Here is a 17,359-nt window from a genome sequence, read left to right on the forward strand (position 1 = left end):
GATCATATCGGACTTAACCGTAGTCACAAGACTTCCTCTTTATGCAAACTTTATCTTCCTCTTTTTTTTTTTTTTTTTTTTTTTTTTATCAAGCCTACTTTTACAGGTCGCGTCGTGGGGTGCATTCGAAAGTGACGATACGTGATCTAGACCCAGAAACAATTTATCGCGTGTTGAAGCAACGACCGCAGAGCACTATACGCTTATCGCGGCCACGCCTAATCGCTCTGATTACGGCACCGCCGGCGCGGAGTCCCGGATCCTTCGAGTCTACTTCGCGTCGCTCCTGAAACATGCTTTTCAATGAGTTTCACGCAGACGGACGAGCGACGACGAGACTCCTCGCAGCTCGCTGAAAAATGCTGAAACACGCTTGAAAATAAACGTGTTTACTCGAGTCCACGATGTGGATTAAAATTCTCTCTGAGAGCTTCAACGAGAATACACATGCACGAGTAAAAGTAGTTTCCTCGATGCACGCTTTGCATATTTCTCGTTCCTCGAGACGCTACACTGATTCCATGCATCTTCAAATTACCGAATAACATTAGCCAGTGTATTACCGATAGAATTAGAACATCGTTTTACCTTATGGAAAAAACGGTCGATTTAAATGCCAACCTTATCGATACTGGACGTAACCGAACGTAACTTGACATAGAAATTGAACCCAAAAGTGACGTAACGATTAAACGAATACGTATCTGTTGATTTGTTGGAAGAGTAAATTCTTCAGAAACTTGGTTCGATATAGAAAGTTTGAAGCAAGGAAAATTATCGATTAACCATGAAAACTTCTCGTTATATTTTGAGAAATGGTATTTGAATTTCGAAGTAGGGGTTTCTCTTAGTAAATACGTAGTTTACGTTTGCATTTCATTTTTCCAAAAACCCTGAAACTGAGATGATCTTTTACGTCAGTTCTAGCAAACCAACGATATGCGTAATTCCTTGTTTTCGTGCATTTCCAGATCGTTCGATGAAGAAACTCACGACATTATACATTCGTTAAAACTGTCGTTGCATCACAGAGATAATAATTATCGGTTTATTTGGAATATACAATCTCATCCTCTTTCGATAAACGATGTATCAACGACCGAGCTACCGTTGACTCGAACTTTGAATGTTACTCGGAAATTCTAATGAACGAAAGTGAGCGGTCAGTATGGTACGGTGTAATCCACTTAAAAGCATACCAATTAACCGTATCTTCGTTATCGATGTCATTATCCACGTGGCAGACGGCGACATAGAGCAGAGACTGGCATCAAGTAGCCTGGTTGTTCGTCGAGAGATCGATTGTTTTCCGCTATCGTATAGGGCAAATATTTACCACAGATCATCAGAGCTGTGTTTACCGAACGGTATTGAACACGAGACACGAGCAACTCAACGTTGTCGTCGCGTACAGATTCATTGCATTGTTTACGATGTCTGAGCCGTTTTCGATATAAACGGTTCGCTGGTTGACACCTGTCCGATGAAACATCGCGTGATCCACGTCGATCGGAAAATAGATCGCATTCGATAACAGTTATACCCTTTACATCGTACATGACGATAGTCGTAACGATATAAACTTGAATCACGCGCGTAAAATGGTTCGAACGCGGATCGAACGAGGATTTGTTGCGCGACCAATTAACGCGAATCACCGGGACGTATGTATGATGCGCATACGCGTACGCGCATCTAACCTGACGGTCGTAAAATCGAGATTATACGGCGGCGACAAGGCGCGGTTTCGATGTTGTTTCGTTGGCCTCGCGTTAGAGTTATTATCTGCTCTTGCTGCGTGTTATCCGTTCGATCTATCGTTGTCAGTTTCGGAGGAATAAAAAACGAGAAAGAATCGAGGGAAACGGAGGAGAATGTAAAGGAAAGAAAAAACGATCGTTTCTCGAAAAGTCAGACGAGCACGCAACGTCGCGTCGCGTCGCGTCGACGCCAAGTTGATGAGCCGTGCTTCTCACGAGGGTTCAACGACATCGATCCGAGCAAATTCGATCGCAGTTTCGAGCGGCTAATCTTTTCGAGATCCACTGTCTCGCACCCGGATCTCTATCACATCGGTTTGTCACATCTAGAGACGTCGGGCGTGTACGTATACGTACACGCCCACACATCGTGACACGCGAGGGGACACGAACGCTCACGTCTGCTCGATACATGTCCGTGTGTGCTATGTTGTGCGCGTGTGCAGGAGAACACACGCGTCATAAGAAGGGAGCCAGAACGGTCTGCGAGTTCGCCGGCCGAGAGAAAGTGAACCAGTTGGCGGCGTTGCCGAATTTCTCGGCGTGGCCTGTCTGGTAGCTGCACCGTGACGTTGCCTACCTGTTGTGAGCCGGCAACCGCGCTGTCGTCCACTGATTAATTGAGCTAAACGATGATTTTTGATGAACCGCTTTTTCCACGGCTAACGCTGACCGCTCGACTCGATGCAAATTTTGATACCACGTAAATTCTCCGTCACGCTCGATTGCTGTCAATTAATTTTACAAATAAACGTTGTAGAGGGGAAAAGATTATCGAGAAATCGTGAAACGGGGATTGAACGGTTACCCCGCTAGAGGCAAAAGTTTGAGAAAAGTTGATGAATGATGTTCGGCACGCGCGACCCAATTTGCGTACAATAAAGTTCAGGCAGCAGTTATGGGGACGGGGTAACCCAGAATCAGAAGAACACATTTTTCCCTGTTTCTTATGGTATGGAGTTGATAAATGCCGTACTCTATTTGATATATGGCATACATGTTTTTTGGATGAGAGGAAGTCGAAGAACTGTTCGATGTTTACGTCCATCTGTATTTCATAGCGTCATTCTTCTTCCTTGAAACATTATCTTCTCCTTTGGACACTGTTGAAGCAAATTATACCGTTTCTGTAATTTTATACGTTGCTGAACGCCATCGATACCGTACAAGGTTATCACTGGTATTCGCTGAACACCAATATATTCTTCTCCTCCTTCGTTTTTTTATTAAGGAAACCTGATTTGTCTCTGAAAACTTTTCTCTCGTCTCGTAACACAGATAAGGAAGCGATGTTCTAAGTGCACGCTTCATTCCAGGATACTGCATCTCATGGTATACCTAACATAACCTCAATACGGTCTAGCTCAAGTTGGTGTAACGATATTCGGCATCAGGATGTTAGATCAAGGGGTGAGGAAAATTGTCATCATCCTCTTAAATAGGATATTTATGAGTATTACATATATTCGATTAGAGATAGCCTTCGAGACTGGTTGAAATAGATAAGAATCACTTAGGTTTGTTTCAACCGACGGCCATTAGTCATTTAGCAAAGAAGAGAGGAGGGTGCACGAATGTTACCTCGAGACGAAAAATAAAATAAATAAATAATTGTTCTGTAACAGATGACAGTTTAACGCTGTAACCATAACCTTAGCCGTAATATTGCGGCGATCATTCTACTACCCCTACCACCACGAGAACAACGCACATTGAAAAATCGCGTCTCTAAACTTAGCATTCTCCGTCCCTACAAACGGCAAATAAACACATTCTGTTCCATCTTTTAACAGCAAATAGTTACGCTACAACGAGATCTTTATCCAACCGATGCACGTAGCTGTTATAGGTTTAATTACTCAATTATCGTGGCGACTTCTTGATCGACCGCTGCCACGCCAGCGACATTATAAATTCCACGTTCCTTTTTCCGCGAATTAGACGGCGACTGGAAACGGCAAATCCGTTACGTGCCCACGACGCAAATAGAGTTAACAAGGCGAGCTCGCGCGCTGGTTTTCTTTTCCCCCCTTGCCTCCATGGGTGGGCTAGTTTCCGCGTCTCCAGGCAATTGCAAAATGCATCGTCGTTATTTCATTGTCCTGGAGCGCGTACGACTGCGCACACGCCATTGCGTTCTCGCTTGGTACGAACGATTAGAATTTCGTAGACGCGACGAACTGTGCGTTACGAATACAGGGATGCGATGAAAAATGCATGAACATAACCGTTCGCGCGCTTATGCAACCGGGCACATGGAACACGCTGACGCGTCCACATCGCACCAGGTTTCTTTTAGGACTTCGCGGTCGCGAAACGAGCCACAAATCACATGGGTTTTCCCTCTGTTTCCCTCTGCTTGCCGAATAGTCTGTTCTTAGGAATTTCCAAAAGAAGTTAGCCAAACCATCTCTTGACTACTCGAGGGAAAATACGTGTAAATTCAGCACAGGAAGTTATTCGTTTCCTAAGTCGATGGATTGCATCTGTTCTCTAGTTGGATATATATAGACCGAGTTTGTTTCCAGGTAGAAACATGTGTGATTTGCTTCGTGTCTAAGTTCGAGGTTTAAGTTTATCAACGTCTCGAGTACTAATTACCATACTTTGGAATTTTAAGGTAGAGGTATATGTGCCATACGCAGGCCAGAATGAAAACTATCTTTAATCGCACTTACAGAATCTTTTAATTTCATATTAATGATAAATTCTGTCTCTTGAGCTATGATAGAACGATAACTGTAGTTCGTTTTTTTACGGTCCAACTATTCTGTTCTCCTTGGCTCTGTGTGGATCCAAATGGATGGATACGTTTTAACAGATATTATTATTTTAGATATTAATACTTGGCGTGATTTTACCACATTTTGTGTATTCCATGCTGTTTTAAATTTTATTTATATAGTACAGTAAATTATTATTTAAAAAAAGTTGCCTGGAGAGATACATACACGAAGAAGTAGCAGATAGATGAACAGGCTTAAGGATTGATTGGAACGTAATTTCGATTAAACGCGTTAAATGGTTCTATCTTCACAGATAGCTACTCTGAAATATCCAACGCTCCAATTATTAAATGGCGCGTATTTGATAAAAAAGAACACACTATTCTTTATAAAGCAACAAGGCAGAATAATAGAATTTATGTTTTGCGCCAAGTCACGTCCATAAATATGAAATATTGGAAAAACCGCTAACCATTTAACCGATTAACCCTCCTCGCACTATATCCGCTTTATCGAACGCGCTTGGCGAAGTGTTGTTGTACGTTCGATTGACGTCGATCCATCGATAAATTATGCGGGCGTCCCACGTTTATCATTTCGAATCCACGTTTCATTGCGAATAATTTATCTATCGTCCAAGATTCTGCTCTATCGCTAAAAATGAAATTCAACAGGTGCAGAACTGCCCGTTTTCTCTGTTCCACGACGAATTATTCTTTCAGATTCTGTTTGAGATCCACTCGCTTTTCCGTTCAGTTGCTCTCTACATTTCCTCCGACGACTTGTGAATCTCGCACTCTAGGGACATGGGATCGTCGACAGGATTCCTGAATAATCTATCCAGAGTAGCGAATCTAAATCAATTAATCGCGCGTTCTCTAGAATGATTTTAGGCAGAGCGTCGCTATTGCTTGATCGATAATTCGATAAACGTTGATTGTATTATTATCCCAAATGATAATAAAATAAAACTAAACAACTTTTACCGTGATCTTTATCAAGAATCAGACTAAGATCTTTTAATAGTCGTAAAAGGGAGATGTCAGCCGTGTACGCTGAAGGGATAGAAACCACGAAAATGTAGGCAGTTCTTTTCTAACTGACTGGTAGCTTCATTACATCGTTTTGTGATGCAGTGTCGTCTGTTTTAAAGGAAAATGTTACCTACAAGCCAATATCGATTATCCAGCATGCAGAAAATTTGACGAACTCTTCTGCAAAGAAATACTTTATCCCTTGAACACCGATTTAAATGAAATCGAGCAAACGTATTAGAAAATAGAAGATTCGAACTTTGATTTCCATCTTGTTGCATCAAATTGCTAGATTACTATATTATAGATATTAACAAGATTATGGATCTCTGAAATTTGATAAATTTTCACTAGGGTGTATTCGAGTGACGCTATAAATTTTGTCCAGCCTAAATTTTGTAGCCTAAACAATTGTACGCAGTTTAAAAGAAAACGATCGTCAATGATCGAAAAAAGAAAGAAACAGGGTAGCTTGGATATTCCAAAAGAAAACGCGACAACAGTCGATAGAAACGAAAAAAGAGGGCGACTTATATCCTTTGAAGAATTCAGTTAAGAATAGCTGACGATCGAAACAGGAATAAAGACAAAATATGGATGCATAGACTAGAAAAGGCAGAGTGGTGGTAGATCAAAGAGTTATTGACCAACCTGTCAATGTGGCTCTTATTCGAGACAGGGTAGCTGTTCGCGCGCAAGAAACCGCTTTGATGACGTCTAATATATCACGCAATGCTTCCTTCTATCATCGTCAAAATAGAATGGCCGGTGGTCGAGTTCAGGGCTCCACGTGTCTATATCGATTTATAATTTTTTAAACATTATCCTATTCGGTTTATATTTTGTCTTATTTTCAAAGCATGTACGAGAGACTCTAGTAATCAGATATAATTTTTTTAACATAATGATTTTTGATAATACGAATTTTTAAAAGTATGAAATATTTGACGATACAAAATAGTACAAACTGAAAACTATAAAATATTCACGTTCATATTCACGCGAAAGAAAATAGTACAATATTGCCCAATATAAAACAAATTATACGTACACATTATCTTTTCCAAAACCTTCGAAAATTCTCCAAAAAAAAAAAAAAAAAAAAAAACAATAAACGTGGGAAACGGTTTCATTAAATGAAATAACGTTCCCGTTCTTTTCGCGAAATTTCAACAGACATCGCGTTGAAATTTAATTTAATTCCTCTATCCTCGCACTAAATTTCGAGACCACCGGTACGAAACGTACGTAATTCAGTATAGAGCTGTGAATTTTACATTCGACCATTTAACGGTCAGACCACAGGTCGTCTTCTGCGTCATTAATTTATTTCATTGTGTTCCGTCTCTCTTTTACTTCGCCCTGGTATTCGTTGGCTAACCGTTGTACGCTTTTTTGTCTGAGACGCGTGGCCTGCCGCTTGGACTCGGCTTTTAAATCTCGTTAAATCGCGACAACGGCTCAAACGCGACTCAGCTCAGACATCAATGCATGCGCATATATTTTGAGCGACGTCGAATCGCTCGTAAAATCCAATAACTATGCGTTGATATTGGTTTCGAAGGACAACGATCGAGAGATCCAGAATTCCAGTTGTTCGAACGAATGTGAAGCGTCCTTCTCCGTGTGTGTCTCAGCGAATACTCGTTACATTTTAACAACATTTTGGCTATACGTCGTGCACGTATAATTACGTAATTATTTACCGAATATCGTCATTTCTAACACCACAACTTTCTTGCATAATAATTTATTAACTAATAACGTTATTGCATCGATTTCAGTTTTATCATTTTACGTTTGCTATAGGTTCGAGTAAAATTTTTTTTCTTTTTTATTGTGGGAGTTTTTCGTCCATTAAATATTACTCGACGCTTGTCCACGATCGTAAATTGTTACGTTTTTGCTTTTGCATTTTTCTAAATGCGACCGTTTTTTACAAGCATTAATTCTCAGAGAACTCAAGAGATCTCGAAAGTGGGTAAAGCGCAGTCTATACGTTAAAATTAAAAGCACTAGGTCACGGTACTTGGCCTCGAGCTTGAGTAACGAGCACGACGTTTTACAATGTCGTGAGAATCGGAAACTAATTAATAATAAGAAGAAACGTAACAGACGCGATATAAATTTGCAAAGACTCGAATAACCAGAGCAAACGAGCCGAAACTAAGCTAATATTTCTATAAGTTTACAAATTTTAACAACGTAAAGCTTCTTTTACGTAAAGAACGACTGAAAGCTAGAAACGTGAATTCTTTCCTCGAATTGTTTCATAAAACAAAGAATTCTTTATTTTCACAGAAGTACAGTCTTATCGGGACGCGATTATCACGCTAGTCTTAATCAACGGTATATCTACATATGCGTATTTTTGCTTCGTTGTTATTACTAGCATCGCCAACTCTGCCAATCACCAGTAATATCGCCAATCGTAGCGCTTTTCGTTTTTACGAACGTCTTCGTCGAGCTGAGCGATCAAAGGCGCACGAAGCTCTTACCGACAACTTTCCCTTTTCAAACGATCGTGAGCGCGCCCGCGCGTGTGCACAGCACGCAAAATCGTCGTATATGCACATGCTGCTAATGTAACGCGGCAAAATATATTACGCTATGAGATCATGCTGCAGTTGAATTTCACGAGCGACAGAAACGTAGCGTAGAAAGATACTTTGAGCTCGTAATTAAACGAATTTCTGTCAAATTACGAACTACGTACCCGCATATATGTAGATACACGGTGCCATATATTAATCTCGTTTCAACCCTGCACCATAAACGTGAATTTTTATTTTGTTGCTATAAAAGATATTGTTATTTTGTTAATATAAAAGATATTGACAACAATACATGTGATTCGTGAAAGAAAAAATTATCTTAGTTTAAACTTTGTAACATACTGATTTATTAAATAAAATATTAACTAATACCTGAGAGGATGCGGGTTTGGGAAAATGAGAAAAATACAGTTGCTAGAAGTTAATAATCACGGAAATTAAACGATGCAACGATAGAGTGCATCGTATGCCGTATGGAAATCGAGAAAAAACTCGAGTACTGAAACAACATTTCTAGCCTGGCGTAATAATTCAAACAAGAATGTCTAACGGTAAACACAGTAATAGAAATATCAAACCATAGCAAGATCAGCAGTTTTATTTGTTAACTGCAGATGTACAATTTTTCTTTACCTTTATCCGTGGCGAAATCTTTGAATTATAAAATTCAATTAGGAAGTCGTTGAACATCGTGCGCCTAACTCGCCCACGATTCCGGCTTTCGTCAGATTTTTCCTTCCTTTATCGTATCACGAGCAAGAATTTCGTAAAATCCGAATTTTATACACGTTACGTGGCATAATCGGTCGCTCGAAGCAAGTCAACGCTTATCGCGAACTTTATCGCCGAATTGTATGCACGTGACGATACTCGAGTCGATAGAGCACGCACGTAAGACTTGCTACTACCGGCGTCGTTGTGACGTCGATTTCGCACCGATGACGATTTATACAGCTTTATACCGATTCCGAAGTTAAGGTAAGCGGAAATTGTCATCCCTCTCCGGAATAAAACATTTCGCTATATTCGAGTATTGTTCTACGAGTAGAGATATTTTAAGAGCGACCATTGTTTATTAATGAAGAGAGGATATGAATATTCCATTACTATTGAGACGAAAAACATTAAACTAGCCTGGGGAATATATATTGTATTTCCTGCATATATCGCGTTATGAAAATGACAATAGCTCGAGGTAGTTGACAAATAACACACGCGTCTATAGGAATTTTGTATTATTTCCGTACGTTCTATACCGCGCAAGACAAATTATTTATGCATATTTGAATTAGAAGGGTGTTCGAATGAGCATAAAAAATTGTAATACAAGAAGAAATTATTTATTTTCAAACAAGGAAGTAAATCGAATTTACTTGTTAATAGAAAACAAGATGAAATAGTAAAAATAAGAAATTTGAGATATTACTGATATAATAGCGTTACTAGCATAATATAACTTCTGATACAAATTGACGTTAAATTAATCTTGATTTTGTTCCACTTGCAGAACAAGACCACCCAGAACCCTACTATACAGTTCCTAGGAAACGAAGGGGTAAGTGAAAATCACTTTCCATTATTTGCATACTTGCATCGGTAGAATCGCGCGATACGTACAAGTTTCCGACTTCTCTGTCTGTTCCAGTATAATCAAGATCGATTTTATGCGAAAGATTACAAAGAATCAACCAGCTACTTGCTGCCACTCTCATAAATCAACCGTAAATCGTTGTTCCGTTTTTCTAAATCGTGACAGAGGCGATATTTAGCAAATATTTATTCAACGACATTGTAAATGTTTTTTATCCCTTCTTAAAGAGATTACCTATCTTACAAAGTCATTTATGCTTTGGTTTATCACGTTCAGTATCTTAAATCAGGCTGATACAGAATACGGTACGGAATGGTTTCACAAGTCAGACCGATTTAACAAAATTTCGCAACATCCGTATATACAAGTTTTTATTAGTCAATTATGATTGAAAAATTAATTAGACAATTTGTTACTTTCAAATCATTATAGCATGCTATTTTATTATTACTATAATTAGAAAAGAGTTTTCAATCACAGGAAGCGAAACAAATTAAACGACCTAGATCTACACCTTTCTCTTTTCAAAAAGGAGTAAAATATTTATAAATACAATACCCTTCGGTACCTTCATAGAGACCTTTATCAGCCTGATATTTTCTATCTGTCTGTCTGAGAGAGAAATCGGAAACCCCGTAAACGCGCAACCTCTACAATTATACAGAGTTTTATATTATAAAAGTACACAGAAAAACTTGAAGTAATTTTCAACAAAACCCTTTATTACTCGAGAATTTCTCGATAGAATGCCAAGTTCCCATTGGTTTTAATGCGGTATAAAATTCGCGAAATTCCGCATCGACGATCTACGCTCACGTAGAATCGGACGTAATTCTTCTGAGAAGCGACTGGAACTTAAAAAATCCGTGTAATCACGTTCGCGAGATGAAGAATAAAAAATTGCCCTGTAGCGCATGCGCCAGCTACGCAGCACACGAACTTCGCGTCGTCGTTCGCGCGTTTTCCGCGAAACATCGTTTAGCGACCGTTAAGCTTTTCTCGGAAGATTTTCCGCCTCTGTTGGTTGTATTTGAGCGCAAGCATGTCTTTGCGATTCGTTATGAAAACTTTGAAATTCGTCACGCATCTTACTGGAAATTACGAGGCATTAGAGTAGGCGAGGAAAAACCGAGAGTTGAGGTTATGTTATGTCGCAAAGGCGGGTCGATACGCGGCGCTGAATGTATGATGATGGTAAAGTTTCGGAATTATCGTGTAGGTACGGGTGAAAAAGGTTTCTCGATGGAAGTTCTTTTATAATTCGCTCTAATGGTAAATAAAATGGCGACAAAGAGATTGTTGGCGGAGAGAGATTGTTCTACGATGTTACTATTTATATTCGTATTTTCGTACATGAAAGACGAAGGATCAAGATACTAATAATTTAAAATAAGAAAAAGTTCTAGGTGACGTGAACTACAGAAATATACGGGACTTGTATTTGCTTGTAGATTTAGCTGTAACAAATACACGCGCAAGAAATCTCTTTTTTTTAAAATTCCATTAAAGTTTTACTGGTGTTAGCCACTGTGAACCTTCAACGACCACGCAACACAGAATAACTTAGCCACATTTACAAATTTTTTAACACGTTCGCTGTAATCCGATTTTTACTACCCTTAATGCAATCTTTCATACAATACCCTTCTCTACGTTAATAAGACTTTTAACGTAAGATGTACTTTTATTAATAAAACTTATATCTTAATAACTTACTTTAATAATTTCTATACAATTATCGCGTTTCTAAATTTCCCGTAAACACCCACAGTCTATCGATACGAATTCTTACGACATTCTCCCACAATGTCGACTCGCCGTCTTATTTGATAAATGTGTTAACAAATTATCCTTAAACGATTAAACATCGGTAATCATTCAAGGGGGTAAAATACGAAAGATGATGAAGTAGAACGTTCTTTACCGCATCCCTTTGTGAAAAGAAACGAGAGTGAGAGGCGTGACACATTATCGATCGCGTGCACGATCCTCTCCCGTTACAAGAACGAAGACACGCGCGCGCAGAGATCTTCTCGCGCTGGGATCGGAGGATCGGTGGTGATTACTGCGCGTGTCCGTAGACGTGGCCAGGCACGGCGTCGAAGGTTTCTACTACGGTGAAGGCGATCGAGGTCGTTCGAGCAAGGTTATACACCATTTTCTCCCGTGCCGTTCGTTGATTCGCTCGTACGTTCGTTGGTCGCGTCGATCGTTGCTCGAATACCCGGCAAACACACGGCGGTGAAGCTGCCAGCCAACTTCTTAGGGTCCTTGGTTCATTCTCGCGGACGATTTTTCGAAGGCTGAAGGAGATCGTATTTCGAGGTTGCATCGATGACGCCTCGGTTCCGGGATCCTGTGAAGACTCGATGATCTTGAAATGGTTTATTACGGATGCTCGAGAAGCCTTTCTTATGCGTCGATTAACCCTTTACGATCTATTTGCTACATTCAACTGAACCGGACGATCGCATGAAATACGTTTTCTTGACACTAAACCTTGATTCGACGTAAACGTATTTATCTCGCTACGTTCGTAGCGTTCCTTTATTTTAAAGAGTTCTGTACTTTTCAGGTTGTAGTAGAATTGTGTTTGTAGGAATTTGGGAGACAGTTTACATTGTAATTGGGAGCTATCAATTTTCTTCGCCAGCTATATATATTTTTTTTCGGGCATACGATAGGAGTTCAGCTCTGAGCTCTGTTATAAAATAACTTCCTAACTAATACTATCACCAAATTACAAGTTACAAGTTGTACAACTTTTACAATTTTACGTTTACGATAGGATAATCGGATAGTTCGTAGAAAATTCTAACTCTGAAATTTCATTCGTTTTATTAGCAAATATGTATCTATTTATACGCGTCGAAGAGAATATTTTGATGCTGCAAGCTTGTAATTCTTTTGGCTTATAGAATTCCATTGTTAATTACACAAAGCCCGAATGGGTTCGATTGCCAGAGATATAGTTAATCCGGCACTGACTAAAATCTTGTTCTAACGAACGAAGTTCATGTAAACAGAGTTTTACCGTGTTATCTTCTACTAGAATAACAAAACATCGAGAAGAATGACCTTCTCATATTTCTTTAAAATCAATGAAAACATCTTTTAAGCGTAGAATCCTAATAAGAACGAGCAACGTAAATCTTTCAATAAGTTCTAACATATTCAAATACACAACAGATTAGGTAAATATGAATCACTTGAAATGTCAAATATAAATGAATAAAGTGGCAATAAAGTTCTTACTGCGTAAGAAACATCGATATTTTCCCCAAAATGAACAATATGTGTCGGTTATCTGTAAACGTTATCTAACTGTATATCATAATCCCGATGTTGAGAATCGATTTATCGGCACGGAGACCTTGGTCTTGCAGGATATTGATTTTTCCCAACAGATAAAAGAACTGCTTGATGATAATCTTGAATATTTCAGGTGATTATCTTACGCTCGTTTCCGTTACTGCATAATTTATCCTTAGTTTCTGCCGTGAAACATTCCGAACGATTCGCGTATTGAACACAGCGACGATGTATTTTAAGATCAGCTACGATTTCCGAAAACGTGGCCAGCCGCGCTAAGCTTTACCGTGTGTCGCAAGTGGTTTGCGAACGTTTTCCAGTAGCTCGTGTTTCTTGCTCGTTGTGTTTAATCATTTCTTTTTCACGATTGTGATCAAAACAATTTTTCATTACAGTGTCACACAAACAATAAGTCGATCTATTAATAATTAAAAATGATTACTTTAAACGTTCTACAAAACTGAGATAATTACGTCTACTTATGAGTCACACGTAGTAGCTGCTACATATAATCCACGATTAAACCATCATTTCGATTCCCCATTAATCCAAACCCCTTTCACTCGCACCAAAACTCTTTCACTCGTGCAACAATGAAAGAATAATAAAATGCAAAGAAACAAGGATTTTGGAATAGAAGTTAACAAAGTGAAAGTATTGTAGGATACGAATAGCTGACGCACTGGATAAATGATAATTTAAAATAATTTTTAAAGCAAGCACTTGTAAATTCACAATATGCTGTTAGCTTTATAGACACGCTGCTTTAGACTCTGATTATTATTATTATTTATGCGGAATGGAAAAAGTGACCTTGCCATCGTCTCGTAAAAGCTGCTGCACGCGGTTGCTCGCATATCCTTTCACAAAGCTGCGCCGTTGTCACATATACGAAATTGGTTCTCCCTGTAGAAGGAAAGGAAGGTGACCGACCTGTTGGCGGTCTTCGTCCGGTCGCGCTCGACTTTTCGGGCGTGGCTGACTGTCTCATCGATTAAGTGCTGTTTCGAGATGCTGCTTGGGGGGAACAACGAGCAGGGAAAGTTGCAATGTTAAAGAGAGATGTTAAAGGGAAAGAACTGCTGGGTAATTTTGATTTACGGCCGATTGTTATTACTCGATTGAATAACAGTCGTTTCAACGTCACCTGTTGCGACGCATTCGAGGAAACTGCGTGGAGATAGGCGATTCTTATTCGTTGCTATGTATTCGATATTTGGTCGAATTGCTTGGTTCTAGCATAGAAATTCGTTTCTACAATTTTTACGGCGTTATTGTCACGTAAAATTAATGATAAAAAAGAAATAGTTGAGCAATAACTTGACTTGACGGTGCTTTTATAATTTTGTAGGCTTTTATTCACGAAAATGATTAAGTATAATAACACAATGAAGTAGCGAAGTTAAAATAGTCGTTCAAATCGCGGCCAAACTGTACAGAAGATTAGCCTCGTGGTCGATTACTAGCAGTTTGTATATGTTGCGTTTGTCGGTGTTGAGGGGCAAAGAGAGGATCCTGATTGTCATACGTAACGAGGAAAATGTAAAGTTTGATCATGTGCAAAGGTCAAGTCAAAACTTATCGGTTCGCTGTCAAGTAGTATGGAATGGTGTGAATTTGGTTATGGTCATTGTCACACCATCGATGTCTCTAAAGATACCGGGTGTCGGAAACGAGGCTCCCAGTTGCCAGTATCGCGCGTATAAAATGTCTCTTTCCATTTTACCTGTTATCCATCTTATACCTTCGAAAGGTAATACAATAATATTTCCGCAAATCGTAAAACACGTATCTTCCAGAAAAACGAAATAAAATAGTAATAGTAATCACCTGTTACGGAGGAAGGGAGAAAGCATGGCGTTTCCCTTTTAGATCGAGGAAATAAAAGCATCCACAGTCTTATTTTACTAAGGCTTCATTCACATAACCGATTCTGTTTAACCGCATTTACTCCGGTTGCTTTATTCTGACCTTTGACTGGCTTCCACTCTGGAAAATACTTGAAGATCGATGCGCCCACTTTGACCTTTTCGCCAGACTGCTACAACGATACGAGCACGCCTTAGGATCGTTCTCGCCCCGAGCATCTAGAAAATGATTTTTCTTAATATATTCATTCAGAATATACAGGGTGGTTGGTAACTGGTGGTACAAGGGAAAAGGGGGTGATTCTACGCGAAAAAATTTTTCGTTTGAGGCTTTGTTTTCGAGAAAATCGACTTTGAATTTTCGCTCGGTACGCGTGCACTTATCACGTCTCGTTATAACGGATCTCACTGTAGATTTTTAAAAAAAATTAAAAAAAAAAAATTTTATTCTATATTTTCGACTTCTTTTTTCGCGTAGAATCACCCCCTCCCCCTTCCACTTGTACCATCAGTTACCAACCACCCTGTATATATTCTTAATATATTGTCAATATTCTTAAGGACCCTCCATAAATCTTGGAATTTTCATGGTTAAGGTCCACCCCAAAAACAAACATCTTTTGTGTTCATTAGCAGCTTTCTCTCAAGGGCGGTTAGCTCTCTTCCTCCCCCTACCAATCTGGAAGATCAGCCAATTGGCAGTGAAATCTATTTCCCACACCCTCCCAATGAAAACTTGTCCTTAACAAATCAGCTGTTTTCGTGTCCTTAAACCCACCCATCATTAACTTTCCTCCGTCAGAATATCGTCATTAAATTTCACTTAGTTCTTGTCTTTGAAAGAGGTTAAGATCTCTCTACCTGGTTTCTACCCTTCGATCAGTCGCCTACCAACTTTAGATGTAGTTAGAGTGAAGTACGATTTTCAGTGTATAATTGTGTTTATTAAGTTAATAATACAGTGTAGTGAAAATAAGGTTAATATTTGTGACTTGTGATTTTACGTGACACGTTCGATATCAACGAGCCTCTGTTGTAAAATTCTTGAGCAAGAAACATTGCATAGAAAGTGGTAGCGTAGCGCGTCTGTCGCCGAAGATGACCGATGATAATACTTTATGCCTCAGGAGTGCAGACACACAGATAACATATCGAATCCAGCTGGAAACAATTGGTTTGAAGAAAGTGGTTAGTATTGTGTTTCTCTTTTTTTGTTTATGTGTAATATATAGTTACGAGATAGGTTTTTCCTGTTTGTGTAATTCCTTGTTTAAAATGTTTCTATATAGATACACGTTGGTTTTGATACACTACGCTAACCTAGCAGTTAAATATTCGTAATAACATATAGTTTTGAATTTATTTTTAATAAAAAACACACGAATGATATTTATATGTCAATATAAATTTTGTGCGTTACATTCAGCGTACGATAATCTCCATCTAATATTTTCCTGAAACATTGAAAACTAAATATACCGTGTACTTCGATATCCGATTCGCTGAATAATCCTCCAATTTCTAACTTTGATTTTAATTTCTTTGAAACCTTCTAAATCACAAGCTGCATCTCTTACGATAAACGAATTCCAAATTTAATTGATTAAATTCTTCTCTTTGGTGTAGAATAAATTCTCACCTTCGCCGTTTACGTATTACCATTACACACACTGCTATTAATTACTGTATACTGCTATACTACGCTATGCACACTGCTATTAACTTACAGGAAAATAGTAACATTTCCCTTAAGATAATCTGGTTATCAATATTAGCTTGCTTCTTATTGCGAGTCGAAACGAGCGTGAACGGTTCTCGCTTGACTTCAAACACACCATTTAGGGGCACAATTTAAAAACCAACAAACCCGCAGGATATATCGGGCGTTATTACACGGTCAAAGGGATGTCAGTTGTACGGTTTCTCTCGAACTCTATGCTAGGAAACTGGTGTTAAAACGCACCCGCTCTCTCGTATCCGGGTATTTTCTCACAACGGACCAAATTCTAGTTAAACCTTCCTCTTTTGCTCTATCTCTTTATCTGTCTTCCTTTCTTTAGCACGTACGTACTATGTACAAACGCTGAGTTTAATCCGTTGTCATCGTAGACCAACGGGGATTCCCTTTCGCAGATTAACAATGTCTATATTTTCGCGATACGGAACAAACGACACCTCGGGGTAATTATACGTCCTCTCTGTTTTCTTCTCTGCATTTCGTCCATATCTTGTCGATCCTATGCACTCGCAAGTATGTAGATGACGCATTTGTATGCATTTATGGGGAATATAAATGTTTATGAAGGCGCAGGATGTACGTAGTACGTGTGACAATGACCATAACCAAATTTACACAATTCCATACTACCTGACAGCGAACCGTTAGACTTTGAGACCGTTGGGCACATGGCCCAACATTACGCTTTCCTCATTACGTAGGACAATTAGGAACCGTCCCTTGTCCCTCAAAAGACCTGCAAACCTTTAGTCTTTAGTCTTTAATCTTTAGTCTT

At 39.1% G+C, this 17,359-nt stretch overlaps 1 protein-coding gene across 1 annotated transcript in view; it reads left to right on the forward strand.

The window, feature by feature from the left end:
- LOC117233176 (RNA polymerase II elongation factor Ell) overlaps nucleotides 1-17,359 on the forward strand; it is a 146,877-nt gene that overhangs the window by 39,034 nt on the left and 90,484 nt on the right. Inside the window, exon 2 of the mRNA XM_033493216.1 lies at nucleotides 9,583-9,630. Within this exon, the coding sequence (XP_033349107.1) occupies nucleotides 9,583-9,630 (48 nt within the window). The remainder of the gene's footprint in view (nucleotides 1-9,582; nucleotides 9,631-17,359) is intronic.

This window comes from Bombus vosnesenskii, unplaced genomic scaffold (genome assembly GCF_011952255.1).
Source record: "Bombus vosnesenskii isolate JDL3184/JDL3185 unplaced genomic scaffold, Bvos_JDL3184-5_v1.1 scf7180000013295, whole genome shotgun sequence".
NCBI lineage: Eukaryota > Metazoa > Arthropoda > Insecta > Hymenoptera > Apidae > Bombus > Bombus vosnesenskii.